This window comes from Mesoplodon mirus, assembly GCF_964341445.2.
Source record: "Mesoplodon mirus genome assembly, chromosome: 15".
Lineage (NCBI taxonomy): Eukaryota > Metazoa > Chordata > Mammalia > Artiodactyla > Ziphiidae > Mesoplodon > Mesoplodon mirus.
Genome location: NC_138991.1, coordinates 50,259,360 through 50,277,652, shown reverse-complemented (window position 1 = coordinate 50,277,652; position 18,293 = coordinate 50,259,360). Strand labels below are relative to the sequence as shown.

The following is an 18,293-nucleotide window of genomic DNA, read 5'->3' as shown; positions in this document are numbered from 1 at the left end:
TCCCCATATGAGAAATGTTTCCAGCAAACGGTGCCAGGAAAAATGTAGCTCCCCTTGGGGAAATGGTTTGCTTCTTCCCTAACTTCTCCTTTTTGCCTAGTCTGCCAGGAAGCTCAGAGTTCAATTTAAACCTCATTTATAGCAACTCACTGGCTCTTCTTGGTTAGCATATCTAAATTCTCCATTTCTCTTCAGACTTGGTTTTCTTTTTTCTATTTTTATTACCTATATATTTTTTTGTAAATTATCTGAAATCCTTTTAGGGAGGAAGCAGGATATAAATACATTCAGGAAGAAAATAGGTATTTGCCTTGTTTACAGCACAAAGAGGTTGTGAATCTCACATGAGATAATGTACATGAGAGAACATTAAACACTGAGAGGCCCGGCCCGGAGGAGTTGTCATTAGTGTGTATTCCACTCTTGAGGAGGTGTGAGCTTTACCAGCTTTGTAGAAAAGGAGAATACTGCTGGCACTTTTTTTAACAGAATTTTTAAAAATAACTTTCTGGGCTTCCCTGGTGGCGCAGTGGTTGAGAGTCTGCCTGCCGATGCAGGGGACACGGGTTCGTGCCCCGGTCTGGGAAGATCCCACATGTGGGAAGATCCCACATGTCGCGGAGCGGCTAGGCCCATGAGCCATGGTCGCTGAGCCTGTGCGTCCGGAGCCTGTGCTCCGCAACGGGAGAGGCCACAGCAGAGGCACGCGTACAGCAAAAAAAAAAACCAAAACAAACAAAAAAAACTTTCTTCTTAACTGATTAGAAAAGTAATACTTGCCCCTTGTGGAAACTTGAACAAAAAAGTAGATAATTCTAAGTCTCACCATCCAGAGATAACTGCTATCAAAATGTCATCTTTCTTTTTTAAAAATAACTTTATTTAGATATAATTCATATATCATACAATTCAGCGACTTTTAGTATAGTCCCAGAATTTGCCACCATTACTACAATCAATTTTAGCACATCTTCATCACCCCCAGAGGAAACCCGACTCCCGTTAGCTATAAGCCCGCAAGACTCCCATTCTTTCCAGCCCTAGACAACCACTAATGGACTTTCAGTCTCTATAGATTTGCCTTTGTGACTGGCATCTTCACTTTGCACAGTGTTTTCAAGCTTAATCCATGTTGTAGCACATATTAATACATCATTTCTTTTTATGACTTGTATTACTCAGCTGCCATAACAAAATACCATAGACTGAGTGACTTAAACAACAGACATTTTTTTCCCCACAGTCTGGAGTCTGGATTTCCAAGATCAAGGTGCCAGCATGGTTGGGTCTGGTGAGAGCTCTCCTCCTGGTTTGCAGAAGCCACCTTCTAGCTGTGTCCCCACATAGTGGAGGGAGAGTTCTTGTATCTCCTCCTCTTCTTATAAGGGTACCCGTTCTATCAGATCAGGGCTCTACTCTTATGACCTCATTTAACTTTAATCACCTCCTTAAAGGCCCCATCTCCAGTACAGTCACAGTCACAGTACAGTGGGTTTAAGGCTTCAACATATGGATTTGAGGGGGATACAACTCATGGCCAGATAATATTCCATTGTATGGATGTATCACATCTATGTATCTATTCATTGGTTGATGGACATTTGAGTTGTTTTCACATTTTGGCTATTATGAATAATGCCACTATGAACATTCATGTGCAATATTTTGTGTGGACACATGTTTTCATTTCTTTTGGGTATATAGTAAGGAGCGGAATTCCTGGGTTATATGGTAACTCTAGATTCAGTTGGTTGAGGAACTGCCACATTGTTTTCAGAGCGGTTGCGCCATTTTACATTCCCACCAGCAGTGGATGAGGGTTCCAATTCTTACACATTCTCACCAGCACTTATTATCTGTCTGTTGGACTATAGCCATCCTTGTGGATGTTAAGTAGTATCTCAGTGTGGTTTGATTTATGTTTCCCTAATGCCTAATGATGTTGAGTATCTTATCAGGTGCTTATTGGCCGTTTGTATAGCTTCTTTGGAGAAATGTCTATTCAGATCCTCTGCCTTTTTTGTTTTTTTTTTTTTTGCGGTACGCGGGCCTCTCACTGTTGTGGCCTCTCCCGTTGCGGAGCACAGGCTCCGGATGCGCAGGCTCAGCGGCCATGGCTTACGGGCCCAGCCACTCCACGGCATGTGGAATCTTCCCGGACCGGGGCACAAACCCGTGTCCCCTGCATCAGCAGGCGGACTCTCAACCACTGCGCCACCAGGGAAGCCCTCCTCTGCCTTTTTTAATTGGATTGTCTGTCTTTTATTGAGTAGTAAGGATTTTTTTTAATGTATTTTAGACACAAGTCTCTAATCAGAGATATGATTTGCAGTTGCATGGGTTGTCTGTTAACTTTCTTGAAAGTGGTGTATTTTGAAGCATGGAAGTTTTAAATTTTGTTGATGTCCACTTTATTTTTTCATTTGTTCCTTATGCTTTTGGTGTCATATCTAAGAAATCATTGTCTAATCTGTTGGACCATGGACCATGTCTAAACCACTTTTTTCCACTCACTTTTTTTCAAGAGCTTTATGGTGTTAGGGATTTTATTTAGGTCCTTGACCCATTCTGAGTTGCTCTTTGTATGTGGTGTAAGTTAAGGGTCCACCTTTATTCTTTTGCATGTGGATATCCAGTTGTCCTGCAGCATACGTTGAAGAGACTATTCTTTCCCCCATCGAATGGTCTTGGCACCCTTGGTGAAAATCAGTTGACCATAAATGTAATAAATAAATACATAAATTTAATAAATAAGTGTAAGTGTTCACTTCTGGATTTTCAGGTCTATTCCATTGATTTATATATTTATCCTTATGCCAGTACCACCCAGTCTCAATTACTGTTGCTTTTAGTAAGTTTTTAAATGGGAAAGTGTGAGTCCTCCAACTTTGTTCTCTTTTTTCAGGACTGTTTTGGCTATTCTGGGTCCCTTGAACTTCCAGTTGTCATCTTTCATGTCAATCTTTTTGAAAATGGATCTCTATCTTTCAGTTTACATCAGTGAGATCATACTTCATAGCAGTTATTTTCATGTATCCTTGCTTTTTTCACCTAGCTTTACATGGTAAACATATCCCCGTATATTATAAACTTATTTTACATGATTAGCTACATAATTTTTTTCTTATTGGACACTGCTTCCTAAGTTTCACCATTATAAATATTGCTACCATGGCTGCCTTCATTCCTAAGAGAATTTAATTTCATTTGTGCAGCTATTGAACATATTTTTACATATTGAAAATGTTACTCTTTTAATTCAAACTTTGAGATGATTTCCTGAAGACCAGTAGAATAGGGACAGGCAAATGAGGTGTCATATCCCACATTTGCATCTTAGAAAAGTCACTTACCTTTCAGAGCCTCAGAGTTCTCATCTGAAAATTGGAGATAATAATACCTTCAGAGAGTTGTTTTGAAGGTTAAAGACAACATAGGGATATATGACCTTGTACAACACCTGACATGTTGTAAGAACTCAATAAATAGTCCTTATAATGATTATTATTATTTTCTTCATCGTTGTTGTTATTGTTGCTAGCTATATTAAAGTTGCAGCAGGCAGCGGAAATGGAGTGGTCTACCTGTGAGGAAATGGTGAGGCGACGTTCACGTCTTTCCTATCAGCCTGGGAATTGCAATCAGAATGAGTAGACATTAAACGTTTTCTCACATCAGCCAAAGAGAAGTGTTTCGATATCATGCACCAAATTAATGTCCATATTCCTAAATATTTGTTTGTATCTAAGATCAGTGTCTTAGGATCGTTTCCCAGCAATGGCTGTGAGAGGGTTTAACCCAATTCATGTAACTCTTTTTTTTTTTTTTTTTTTTTTTTTTTGCGGTATGCGGGCCTCTCACTGTGGTGGCCTCTCCCGTTGCGGAGCACAGGCTCCGGACGCGCAGGCTCAGCGGCCATGGCTCACGGGCCCAGCCGCTCCGCAGCATGTGGGATCTTCCTGGACCGGGGCACAAACCCGTGTCCCCTGCATCGGCAGGCAGACTCTCAACCACTGCACCACCAGGGAAGCCCCCATGTAACTCTTGAAGATATTGTTTGCATATTGAAAACACTTATCTTTCAATTCAAACAGAGATTAGCTCCAAGAGAGCATGGCTGTGTCTGGCACGTTTGTCATTTTCGGTCTTGAGTCAACAAACACAATAGGTGCTGGCAAAGGAAGGCAAGAAGGAAGGCGTCAGACCCCAAGTTATATTTTGCCTAGGAAACCAGGCAAACAGCGGTTTGAACCCTGACGAGGACCGCCATTTATTAAGCACCTGTTGCATCTGCTGTGTGCCAGGCGCTCTTCTGGTGGATTTGTGTATGTGATCTCAGTTAACGTATTTAAATATCAAGATTACCCTGTGCAATAAGATCCGCAAGGAACCCCGTTTTATAGGAGAGGGAACAAGCCTTGAGAGGGTTAGCGACTAGGCCAAGGGCATGCTGGTAGTAAGTGCTAGAGACTGGATGCAAATACTTGCCTCTCCGATACTAAAGTCTGGGCATCCCCACTGACCTGGAGAATCCTTTATATTGCTGGAAAAGATGTGTGTCCTTTTGATAGTCTGGAGTCTGAGAGAGAAAGGCCTGGGGGCTTCCAAAGGAAGCTAGAGTAGGGTTTCATTCATTGGTTCAGCCAAGATTGATCGAGCGCCTGCTGTGGGCGCAGGACTGGACCTGCCAGATGCTGGAGGTTCAGTGGAGAACATAAGCCAACACGTTGTTCTACTCGAAACTCAAGCCTGGGGGGAAGCCAGACACTATTCCAATAATCATGTGAATCCATGATTACAGACTGTGAAAAGTGCTCCGAAGAAGTTCAGGATGCCTCGAGAGACTTTAGCAGGGGGTTTGAATAGGTTCCCCTAGAAATTAACTAGATGTGAATGGCAGGGAGGGCTTTTGGATGAGGGAAGGATGGAGGCAAAGACCCTGAGCCTGGAAGGGGGACTGAAAGAAGGCCTGAGCGATGAGAGCAGGGTGCGAGGCACTGGGGAGCTGGGAGGGAGCAGTGGCCTCGGGGGGCTTTGGGCTTGATCCTGAGGGCAGCAGGGAGCCTTTAAAGGGCTTTAGCAGGGCAGTGGCATCATCGGATGGGCTTTATAGAAAGATGAGCATGGCTGCAGGTGGGAGGTGGATCGGATGACCTGGTAGCAGTGCAACTGGACAGAAGTGGATGGGTTTAGGAGACATTTAGAGGGTAAGAATGACTAGATGATATGAGTGATCCTTTCTAAAAAGTAGTTTTGTTTGGGGGTCAGTAAGTTTCTCACCAATGTCAGGGCTTGAAAAATTCAAATTTTCTTTTCAGTACACCAGTGGGCTTCCTATTAGAAAGAACTCTGTAGTGGAAACTTGGAATGTTACTTCCCATCTCCTTCTTTTAAGATTTGATAAAGTTGGCTTAGTCATCGGGGTTTCTTGACTGGAGCCCTGTCTGCCTCGGGTTCTGGACCAACTACCAAGATAATGAGTGAATACTGCCCCAGTCCCTAGTTACAGACTGAAATAGTTTCTCAATTAGTTATTAGCTTGTTACACTCACAGAGGAGCTATATAAAAATAAACTGGAGGATCTGTTTCCATTTCACTTAAAGGCAGCATTCAATATACAGGGTTTCTGCCAGTCTGAACTGGATGAGAACTGTTTATAACCCGAGTTCATTCAAAATGCCTGGGATATTTCTAAAGGTTCAGTCTTGGCGGCAGCAGCTGAGAATGCAGAGATAAATAAAAAAGTCATAAGACACGGCTGACAGGGTTCTTCTGTGTTCATTCACACCCCTGACTCCCTAGGCTTTTGAAGACGCAGAATTTCGAAGGACAGCCTACTAGATGGTGGCTAAAGCTGCTGTGCTAAATCTCCAGTCTTGATGCTAACTGCAAAATGGAGCTACCCTTGTAAATTCAGATGTAAAAAGAAAATACTAATAGATGTATAAACACATATGAGTAGGACATAAGCTCACTTACATGATTTAAAGAAATTTTGTTTAAATATTTGTTTTAAAAAAGCATATTTTCCAGCTTTTCTACAGCCACTGCATTGCCTATATAATTAAGAAATAATTTTATTGAGCATCTACCATGTGCCAGGCAATGGGTACCATCTCATTTCACCCTCGCAGTCTCCTGAGAGGAAGGTCTTACTGTCCCCATTTTATGGGTGAGGGAGCTGAGGCTTCAGAGGTTAAGAGACTTGCTCAGGTCACCCAGTTGGTAAATGATGGTAAAGGCCAAGTCGCCTGGCTCCAGAAGGTGTGCCCTGAGCAACTAAGCTGTGCTCCAATGGCCCCATTTCTTCCCCTGTTGGAGCCTCAGTTTCCCTCATCTATGAAAAACATGGCTTTTATTAAATGTCTCCCTTTCCAGAAATCAAGATCCTTTCCAGGGTCAAAACTTGATGTTGAGATTCTGTTTTAATATAACTGTTGTTGTCACTTCCAGCACCAAATGTTTCCATTTAAAATGCTGCCTTCCAGGAGACTTCACCCTGAGTTTACATTGTTTAGAAGTCAACAACAGTAATTACTGCACATTCAAGACTGTCAAGTCTGCCCCAGTACCTTGTGGCTTCCAAGTTGGCTCAACTTTCCTCAAAATAACACAACCCAACATCTGGCACAGTTAGGAAAGGGGGGTAAACATACCAGACTATTGACATTACCCTCTACACGTCAACATTTCTTTCCTTTTAGAAAGAAAATCTTCCATGACATATTCTTCCAGTGGGGATGTGGAAGTTTTTTTTCATATTTTTTTCTATATTCTTCAGATTTTCCATAATGACTATGAACAGCTTTTATAATTGAAAAATAATCTTATTTTAAAAATTCAGTCCAGTAAAAACAGAAAAAAAAAAAACCCTTGGTAATATATATTGTACACTCCCCTACCTCCTAATTGGAAGGTATACAACCTGACTTTAAACTTCGTTGGATTATTCTGGGTGGTGATAAGGGACCCCAATTCATACTCTGCATTAGTATAACATGATGGTTAAGACCATGGATTTTGGACTCAGACAGACCAGGCTTAGAGTTCTGGCAGGGCCATTTATTTAGCTCTGTGACCTTGGGCAAGTTGCTTAGTGTCTCTGAGCCTTAATTTTCTCATTGGTAAATGGGAATAATGATAGCATCTACCTCCCAGAGTGGCTGGGGTGATAAAACGAGATGATAAATTTGTGTAAAGCCCTGAACATAATGTCTAGCATTCAGTAAATGCAAATTTTCTCCTTAATAGTGTGATACTGTTACTAATCTGTTTCAAGTGTGGAGCCCTCAGGGACTGTGGAGGCACCTTAGACTCTGCCCTGGATCTGAATGAAAGCGTCCTCAGATTCTGATGCCTGTTCTCTTCCTCCCCATTTTCCTATTTTATTTTGTTTTATTTTATTAATTTAATTTCATTTAATTTAATTTTTTGTTGAGGTCAAACTCACAGACAGCAGGGTGCCCTAGTCCTAAGTGTACAGCACAGTGAACTTCTCTGTATGCACACACCACGTAACCAGCACCTGGATCAGGATGAAGAATGGGTCACCATAGAATAGTTTTGCTTATTCTCAAACTTCACATAAATGGAAAGAGTATTGGACTCTGTGCCTGGCTTCTTTTGCTGGCTATTGCCTCTGGGAGAGTCAACCAAAATGTTGAGGGCAGCAGTAGTTTCCTCTTCTTCACTGATGTGTAGCATGCTTTCCTGTGAATAGTATCACAGTATGTATATCTCTTATTGATGGACACTTGGGTTGTATCCAGTTTTTATGAACATTCTTGTATATGTTTTTTGGTGGATGTAAATACTCACTTCAGTTGAGGATTAGCCAGGAGTGGAACTGATGGGCCTGAGAGTATGTACATAATACTTAATTTGGCAAGATCTTGCCAAATCATTTGCTAAAGTGTTGGCACTGTTTCCCATCCCCACTAGTGATGCCTGAGCGTTAAGTTGTCCTGCATCCTCACCAACACTTAGTATGATGAGTCTTTTTCATTGTAATCATCCTGGTGGGTGTGTAGTGGCTGTCTCACTGTGGCTTTAATTTCTTTGATGCACACCTTTTTATGTGCTTATCAGCCATTGGGACACAAATTCATTTCTAAACTCAGTTATGCTCTGAGGAAATCTGGTAGCTCAGCTTGCCCAAATGACGCTTTAAGGATGGGCACACAAGCTCTGAGAGAGATCTCAGAGACACTCCTGCAACGAAAACACCAGAGTTTGGGGCACACATTCCAAAACATCTACACTGGCTTCTTCTGCTTACTTTCAAATCCTTGGCCATGTTTGATAGCTGAGCTTGCAAGATAACTAACTAACTTTCAGATGATGAGTGACATGTTATAAGTTTTAAAAGATGCTAAGAGAACTCTTTAGCAGCATTTCAGCTTGTATTTCTACAGGCCACTCAGGAGAAAAGAAGTCACATTTGTTGAATACCTACAACGTATCAGTCCCTGCACTGGGCACATTCGGTACATTATCTCCCTAATCTCATAAGGACTCTCTGAGGTCAAGATTATTTTACTTAGTTCAAACGAGGAAGTGGAGTTGGGGCTGGGGTCACCCGGCTATCAGATGGCAGAGCCAGGATTTGAACACTGGGTCTGCTTGACACCAAAGTCTACCCTTCTGTGAGCAAGCAAACTGAGGGGGAAACGTTACTTTTCTACCAGTTCCCCAATCGGAAACTATTCCTAGCATACATTTCATTAATATTTTTTCAGCGGTCACCTCTACTGAGGCAACTTCACCCTTGGGTGGATCTCTCCCTGGGGTCTCCCAACAATGGGTCTGCTGATACTGGGAGGCCAGCTCCCCTGGGACTCCCCAGCTCCCGACCTCTCCTCCTCCCTGCCTCTCCCCACCTCTGCGGTCTGCCTGACCGCAGTAACACCGTGTACATGTTGATGCCCTAACAGTCTGTTTATCGTCTGTCTGGTATATTTTCTGGTAATTCTTTTAGAAAGTTTTCCCCAATGGTATAGTGATGCACGTGGACGGTAGACATTTGGGAAAACAAAATTTCACCCATTTCTTTTCAATCGTTTTTTCTATATTTAGTTTTTTTAAGAGTTGAAATGCTGTGCCACCACTTAGTTATGAATGTAATTTTATTTTTTACAGGGCAGTCACATTTAAAGGATGTACTATGAACATCTCACTCAGGACTAAACATAAAATAGGAATCACTTGTTTTCAAGAAAAATAAACTTTTTTTTCAGAAAAGCAAGAGGGAAAACAAGGGCAGAGATGACTGAGTGAAAGAACCTAGCTTCCACTTTACCTTTGGAGCCATCAGCTTTGTTGGCTTTCAACACTACCAGACAGAAGCCACAGTGTCCCCCTTGGAGACATTGTTAACTTTTGGAATGGAGCAATTTACATTGTTAACTTTTGGAATGGAGCAATTTAAAATTTATGTCATCAAAATTTATAGGAATTTTGTAAATTCCACTGTATTTTGCTCTTGGCATATCTCCTTGTTCCTTCAAACTTTGCAAAAGCACATTTTGAATGGTTTCATCCTATTGTATCAAGTTTATAAATTATCAGGTATCTACTCATTCCACAGGTGTTGGGCATCTTGGTTGTTCCTAAACTGTCTATGTGGGAAGAGATGTGGGAGCAGCACCTTTTGTTGCATCTTCATTACAGAAATCTTCATCTCCCTGGGGAGAGAGACCACGACCCTGTGGAGGTTAAGGGCATGAATGCAGGGGCCGGACAGCCCACAGTGTGACCCCAGGCTCCTTACGTAACCTGTGTGCCTCCGTCTCCTCATCTGCACGGTCATCAGGGAAAATAACAGCACGTACCTCACTGCCACTTCATATGCGCAAAGGGCCCAATAAGTACCATAGAAGTGTTGTCTTATTATTTACCTGGAATCCTAAAAACTGGGTGCTAATTGGATAAAAATATATTTTAAGATATATATATATATATATATATATATATATATATACACATATATATATATATATATACATATATATATATATATTTGACTTGAGAGTGTGAGCCAGTCTTCTCTTTGTAACCCCAGGATCCATCAGTGTGATGGATGCACATTTACTGAAGCAGCTTCTCTCTTTGGTGTGTAAGCATCTCTAATTCCCTTTTAATTTTCCTGCCTCCCCCTCTGTGAGCTTCCTGAGGTCAAAGACTGTGCCCTGAAAATAGTAATAGCTAATATGTAGTGTGTGCTTCTCTGGATCAGACTCAGTGCTGAGCACTTCGCGGGTCAGGAGGCAGGGCCCCTCTCAGACGTGGGCCCTCAGGAAACAGGCACTGAGTGATACAGCGCTCTTTCCCAAACTTGTCACATCAGAAGGATCACTCCAAGCACAGAGGTGGTGGGTGCTGATCCCCACTCACTCATCGAGATTCTGATTATCAAGGTTTGAGGCGGGGCCCAGGAATCTGTATTTTTGCCCCAGCTGGTCCTTTGTGCCGAGGCCACATCTGGGCAACACTGAATGAGTAGCTGGATGACCCGGTGGTCCCTGAATTTCCTCCCTATGTCTTAGGCAGCTTCTCTAGCCGTGTCTGGGGTTCTCAGCTCTGTCACTGAGTGACACAGGAGAGTGCGGGGGGCAGTGGAGAGGAGGAGGGCATAAGTGGGTCTCACTAGTATGCAAGACCTTTCTTGTCACGCTGCCTTTAACTGAAGCTGGAGGGCTGGTGCATCACTCTGGGATCTTCCTCTCTCTCAAGGTCTTCCATAACTGGCTCCGCACCAGTCTGCCAAGGAGTACAAGGATAGTGTAGGGCCATGGAGGCAGCCGTGTGTTGGTGCTGGAAGCCAACCACAGTGATGTCTCTAAACTAAGGTGGAAACTGGGGTCTTTCATCTCACTGCCTGCTCCCCTCCACTGCCTCTTCCCTTGCTCCCTCTTTCTACTGAATAACCTGCCTGTGCAAGGTTCCGCCAAGACCTGGAGGAGGAAAACCACTAAGGAGAGACGTTATCTGCTTCTTAATTTTTAGCAAAGTAATCCTTGTACATGGTTCCCATGGTTATGGGTATATAGGATAAAACAGGAGGATGAATGAGCATCACCTCTGTCACCCTCTTCTATGGCAGTCACTTTGAGCTCTGAACTGTTTCTCTGGGTGGTTAAGGTTAAGGTTAGGGTTAGGGAAAAGTTTAGACACTGTCTCCTGATTTCCTGATGTGACAGATGAGAATTAGTTCACTTAAATCCCATCCCCCCCTCCCAGAAGAGTTAAATTGCTATTTCCCGTTCCTTAATTGGTTGACTCTGTAGTTTCAAGTTACAGACAACCATCTTTATTTCTTCTTACCTTTTCTTGGGAGGAGATGAAATATACATATAATAGCGACCATAAAACACATATAGCTATAAAGCAAACACTCAGGTAACCACCATACCAGTTAAGGAAGTGGAACACTGTGAACACTTTTAAGGCCCCCCCTCCCACCATGAAGCCACTTACCCTAACTTTTGTGATAATCGTTCTCTTGCTTTTATTTAGATTCTCTTCATCTTTATATGCAACCCTCAACACTTAGATTTGCTATACATAGAATCACACTGTATGTAGTATTCTGTGCCTTGCATCTTTTTCCTCAATACTGTGAGCTGAGGTAAGCCGACCCGGGGAGCTGTGGTTCGTTCGGGTTCAGTGCCGTATACTCACTGTTCCAGGAAACCACAATTTATTTATGCAGTCAGCTGGTGATGGAGTTTTGGGCTGTTTCCAGTTTTCTGCCATCACGAACATCCTCACTGATGTCTGCCAGTAACGTGTGCAAGGGCTTCTCCAGGGGCTGGATACAGGAGTGGAATCGCTGCATTGTGGGGAATGTACATGCTCAGTTTCACTTAATATTGCCAGTTTTCCAGTGTGTTTGCACCGGTGGGCAGACCCCACCTCCAGAGATTCTGACTTGATTAGCTAGGGTGGGGCTGGGCACCAAGAGTGTTCAGAGTTCCAGGTGATTCCATCATGAGGCTTCACAACACCTTTACTTCCAGTCCATCAACTCTAGTTAGTGTCTTGACTCTCCAACTTGAAGGAGTGTCCCCAGCATCCCTTTCTACTCTCCTCCTTCAAGATTTTTGTATAATGATCTGAAAGAGAGAGGGGCTTTTTCCCAGGCAAGGTCAAAATGTAGGGGTAGGGAGGAAAGTCTCAAGGCATGACAGGATTGGTTAAAATACTGGGACAAAGGAAAGGCATGCAGGTGAATTCTTCCTTCCAGCAGGGTTGAGGAACTAAAGAAAACCCAAGGCTTGGGAACGCCTCCCATCAGCCAATTCCTCTTTCCTTCCACGCTACCAGTAGCCTTGTGTCTGTCTGCCAGTTGTAGGCCAGAGAGAATGTCATTCAAATGGCTTAAGTTTTGAGACTTTGAGACTCCTGTGAACTGCTCTGAGGGTCTTTGCATTCACGTTTCCTTAAGGGACTCCAACCACGGTTTGGGTTTCTTGACCCTTAGCAAGAAAGATTCTTGACCCTGAATCTTAGCAACACACAGCTTTGAATAAATACTGATGCCCGGGGCCCCAGACCAATTACATCCGAATGTCTGGGGCGAGATCCAGGTACCAACAGGTTTCAGAAGCTACCCAGGTAATTCTTAAACGCAGCCAGCATAAAATTCAGTAGTCAGTGGGTCTCAACTTTATCTAGTGTCCATCAGAATCACCGGCTGGTGGGGGGGCTTGTTAAGAATACTGATGGCTGGGCTCCACCCCCAATTTTTGATTCTATAGGTCTGGGGCAGGGGGCCTGGATGTGCATTTCTCATAGGTTCCCAGTGATGCAAACATTGCTGGTTCCCCAGCCACACATGGAAAACCATCATGTGCCTGGGTTTCCCTGCACACCTCCCCATGGGGATCTGGAACAGCCCTGTGCTGAGCTGTTCCATCTGGTTGTGTGCGCCCCTTTCTACCTCTGTATTATGTCGTCAGGCTGGTAGCTTGAAATCAGACGTGGAAACTGGCAAATGCTACAAATCAGAACTCCGCCACCCCAGCCTGTTGCTAAACATTCATATCCTAGATTACATCATGGGCCAGTGGGATACTGGGAGAGCACCTCCTAGGTGTGGATCATCCTCGCTCATGCATTGTCATCAATAGGCCTAGAGGCATACAGGGTCTTCACTGTGGCTACCTGTACAGCTTCTATATATATGGAACAAAAATAGTACACATTGAAAAAAAATTAATTTTCCTGTGACCGTAGGCTCCTGGTATTGAAAATATTTTTCTGGTTTGGGTTATTAATACAATACTAGTTCACAAAGCCAACTAAATACATTCTAAAACTTGATAGTTATTAAGTATAGAAAGTAAAGAGACCCTGGGGATGCCAACATTTCAACTTGCGTCCTTGTTTGGCACCTGGGGATTTTTTACACCCTGGGTAATGCCAGGATGGGGACAGGTAGGAAAGGGAAAAGAGCAACTGCAAGTCCATGCAAGGAAGCCAAGATTTGGAAACTGTCTTTGAATAAACCATGACCAAGAACCCTTGGGAAGTCTTTGTGTAGCGCCAGCCTGAAGACTGCTGGGCTAGCCTGTTTAGTCCACTGCGCTGCATGTGATGGGGTCCATGGCCAGCGTGTGCCCTCAGCCACTGGGAGGTCAGGCTCAACCGAAACCTCCGCTCTACACAGTACCAACGCCCAACACCCTTTCTACGCGAACACTGCTCTTCAAGCATGACCAGAGCCTGCAGGCTTGCTCTGAATAACCCTTCAGGCATTAACTTGGACACTAGAAGCGAAGATTTATTAAAAAGAGAGGGTCTTTCCAAATGGATCTCCCACCCACCAGGGGACTGGGTTTCCATATATTTGGGGGAAGGGGCTTTTATCTATTGGGACAATTTCCCTTACAAATAGTGCAGTGCTCTGCGTTCAGCTAACTTTCCTGTTTGGCCGACTCAGGAAATCACCTGGATCACATTCTTGTCCGGACCATAAAAGACTAGAAAAGATTCTCTTCTGGCCTCGAACTGACCCCAGTGCTGTCCTGCGTTTTTAATTTTGGGTGTGGGGGGAACAGGGTGAGTGGTGACAGATTTGGTTGAGTCAAGAGCCTCGAGTCTGTCATCATCTTTAGTAAAACTTCCTTCCTTCAGTGCCCACGACCTGCAAAGCATACTTTTGACCTTCTTCTGAACTGAACTCAGAATGGCCGTGAACGTTACGTGAAGTGGCTTTGAAACTTCAGGTGCTGCCGGTGGAGGACAAAGGCCCTGTGTTCTTCCCCGGTAGATCCACGGGACCAGAACCATCGCAGTCGCTCTGTGGGTTTCGAAGCAACTGACTTCTGTGTATGAAAGTCTGCAGTTTCCAGAAGCCAAGTCTGTCTAGGCTTGTAAGTTGACCCTGACTTTCTCTTTCATTTCTTTGCAGTAAAATGCAAAATGGAGGATGAAGAAGACGCTGCAGCTAAGACTCCACAACCTTAACAGCTGTCGATATCTTTCCCCTCTGCTGCAATTACCCCACTTGAGGAAAATGTTCAAGTTATGCTTCCTCTATTGTGCTTTGCTGAACAACTAGATTTGGTGCATTCGGATAAGAATCTTTCACTGCAAACATGTTGTAGTGCAAATAGTTTATCATAAGAAAGTACTAGTTTTAACTTTCTGCATTATCCCCCAATTTTATTCTTTCATCCATATATTTCATCAGTGCTTCAGGAATATTCTTCTACACCAGCCACTGCTAAAATGTACAGTGAACTCTGATTCCAAGAGATGTTGAAGTTTTCTCTAGTTACCAGTTTCCCAGTTTTGGCCACCTTTGCAAAGATCCATATTTAAAATAAAGTCCCAAACCTCTGAAGTGGGTTTTAAGTTTATCTGGTTAGTACTCTTTTCATAAAAAAGTCATTATTGCCTGAGATCATTTCCCAAGGAGACTGACCCTTAACTTTGACTGCATCAGGATAGGACACTTAAACCCAGACAACAATAAAGATAAAGAATTTTTGTTGTCTAGGCCCCAAAGCATTATAGAAATTCCTCATTTTATGGGTAAACTGACTTATTACCCTCAATTGTTCGCAGTTTGCTGTTAACCAGGATTCTCCCATTCAGAATGCCACGGACTTAGCCTCCAGGCAGATCTGAAAGCCAAGTAGTTGTATTGGGTTTTTTGACAAGCTACCACACGTCTTAAGTAAATAGTAAAGCCTTTATTTTTTGTGTTAAGAACAGCATTTTGAAAATAAAACCTATTTGCCCATGCTTTACAATCTTTTAAATTTGTAATATTTATATACAGTTGTTTATGGTACACATTGATTGTCCTGAAATTTCTTTAACGATTTTTTTAAAGTATGCAACAGTCAGCCAGGAGAGGATAAAGGTACATTATAAAACACACATTAATACATTTAATAAATATATATTATCTATCAAAAACGAGCCTTAGCTCTTTATCAATGAATAAAAAGCACCTGCTGAGAACTCCTGTAAGCTGGTATAATCATTGCATCATTGGATTATAAAAGCCACAATGCTCCCTTTCGGTTCGGGGTTCAACTCAGCCTTGCCTAACCAGGAAGACCACTCCCACTTTGCCCACGTTCTGTGGGCCCTGACAGATTCTGTGCTAAAACAATGACTCCCCAGCTTTCAACAACCAAATCTGCAACCCTTGAGACACACAGAACTTCCCAGTTTGTCAGTTCTTGGGGCTGATTGCCTCCCTCCCTGCACTCCATCTCCAGGGGAGGAATCCAGCACAGAATGACCATTTTCTATTAGAGGGGAAAGAGTGGCTCTTATAGTCCCAAGGTGAGTTTGATAAATGGACCTGGAAAGATCTGTGCTTACAATTAGGTGTTTTGATCACACAGGCCCTCCTTCCAGGTCATCCTCCCCCAGTGTCTTGTTTACATAAACAGACCTTAAACAGAGGTGCCATTTAATTTTGTATTTAAACTTCACTCCATGGGGGCAGCTGGCTGCCACAGTCTCTTGGCAAAGATGTCTCTTCGCACCCTTCAGGTGAAGTCATTGGAAGGAGAACAGTTCTCTGCCCTCTCCCCTCACTCCGTCTCCACCCTCACTGGGAGAGCATTCAGCCCACTCTTGACCTCAAAGCCAAAATAAAATAAAACCCAGAAGTGCAAAAACTATCAGATTTAAGAAGAAAAGGAAAGAAAAAGGTCTCATTAAGTGAGGTTTCCTGTGGCTCACAGCCGGTTCCATTTCTATGGTGGTGAAACGTTCCTTTCCGCTTGTAGCCATCTACGCTGCGCCACCTGACACGCCTGGACCGCCAAGAACTTAGAGAGGACGTGACCGTGTTTGCTCTCCCCTCTGCAAGGGGGGCTCTTGCAGCCTGAGTCACTGATGGGATCAGAGAGCTCTGAAGGACTCCAGGTAGTGTGGGTGACCGACCGTTTCCCGGCACGAGAACGTGTAACACGCCATTTTTCACCAGATGGGACCGAGGTGTTCGGAGATTTCTGTGATTTTCAGAATTCTGGGTCTGCATGCATCTGCCTCCACCCCGGTTCCTAGCTTCTCTCCCTCCACCCCCCGCCCCCATACTCCAAGTTCCAGTCCACCCAGTGACCCTCCTGGCACAGAGGGCTGGGATGGGATTCTCTCCCTAGAAGCAAGCACATGCTCCGGGGGTGGGGCGGGCAGGCGCTTCCCGAAGGTCAGGTAGGGGCGGCATTCTGGTGCCATGCTCCCTCTTCCCCATGCTGGCAACACAAGGAAATGCGCTAATCTGAAGGAGGGCTACACAGGGGTGGCCAGGTTGGCCTCGCTACCCCGGTGCTCTGCAAGGATGCGGGCGGGGGAGGGCGAGGATGGGACACAGCAGACTAGGGCCTCGAGAAAAATCAGAAGGTTTATTAAAACATATTCAGCTCAGACATAACGGCTTATGAAGAGGTCAGTTCCCCCCCCCAAACACTAACCTTTTTCATTTTCTTTAAAGGTTAAAGGCTTATGGGTTGGTTTTATAGAAAAAAGCAATACAGTGATTAGAGTATATGCAAAAGGACCCACCCTCATTTATACATTCCATGCCGTCAGGTTAAAAACTCTTTGCTTTGAATCATTGCTAGCGATTATACTGGCCAAACAGTGCAGAGAACATGGGGCTTTTAATGGCCGAGATGTTCGAAATGCCAAATAAAGGAATGACTTGCTGAGGACAGACGGAAACCATGACAGAAACAATGGGCTTTGAAGAGAACCATTTTCATGGAACTTGCAGAAAACCAAGACAAAAATGTCCCCCATACCCTCCCAAAGCAGCAAGAAACCCTCACGTGCTTCACCCCACCCTGGACCTTTCACTACATCCGCATAGAAGACCCAAGAACTCACTGCTTGCTAGGCAGCAGGCGTTACCTCTCCACCCTGGGGCACCCCTGCCAGGTGACAGCTTCATGGAAAAAATCTGCTGTGGCGTTGGCCTCCTGGCCAAGCTCGTGCACTCTGAGCTGCTGGCCCCATTTGAGCTTTTGAAATGGGCATGGGCATAGAACTGGGGAAGGGCTGGAGGAACACTCATGAGGAGGGAAGAGGGAGAGGTGATCAGGGGAGAGACGGCTGCCCCAGCCAGAAACTGCCCCGCAGATGCTTGCTTCCTGCCATCAACGGCAGAGCAAGAGGCCCAGAGAAGGAACAGTGGCTGGCTGCCACTTTCTAAGTATGATGGTCCCTTCAACTCCCAGACAGCCTTTTCTTCTTTGGCACGTGGCAGGCTCCCTCCACCCCTGCTTTTAAAGCTCTCCCCGTGATTCAGTTGGGCCTCACCTCGGAATCACACGCACAATCTCCTTAACTGCTCCCGACCCCCCTGAAATGTGAAAACCAAGAGGCAGGCCTGTGGGAAAGCTACAATTCACCCTCCTCCTCAGTGAAATGGTCATATCCAAGAGGCTGCCTGAGGGCCAGCACTTGCTGGGGAGGGGCGATGCTGTGGGATCTCCATGTTCAACCAACATCAGCCTGGCCCACTGGCTGTGAACTTGGTTCTGTTCTACACCCAGAGGATGAAACAGTCTTCCCAGCCACATGTTGGAGTGAGCCTAATCCTATTTGCAATTAGCTTTGCTTTAGTTTGCAGGGTTTGAGGTTGGTTTGGTATTAGGGGTGTGTGTGTGTGTGTGTGTGTGTGTGTGTGTGTGTGTGTGTTTGTGTGTGTGTGTGTTTGTGTGAGGGGCAGGGGAGGGGAGGGCAGTCGGTGTTAGCTTTTCAGTTCAGCAGTGTTCACATTTACACAAAATCCCCTTGTCTAGGATTTCCAAATCTCCTG

The 18,293-nt window shown here is 44.3% G+C and overlaps 1 protein-coding gene across 7 annotated transcripts in view; it reads left to right on the top strand.

Annotated features, from left to right (window-relative positions):
• IQCK (IQ motif containing K) overlaps positions 1–15,261 on the top strand; it is a 130,683-nt gene extending 115,422 nt beyond the window's left edge. For 6 of the 7 annotated variants that reach the window (XM_082645644.1, XM_082645643.1, XM_082645642.1 and 3 more), the window contains one exon: positions 14,415–15,261. In XM_082645644.1, coding sequence (XP_082501770.1) covers positions 14,415–14,470 — 56 coding nt within the window. In that variant the 3' untranslated portion in view covers positions 14,471–15,261. The remainder of the gene's footprint in view (positions 1–14,414) is intronic. The other variant, XR_014296125.1, reaches the window with a different exon arrangement.
• The last annotated feature ends 3,032 nt before the right edge of the window (positions 15,262–18,293 follow it).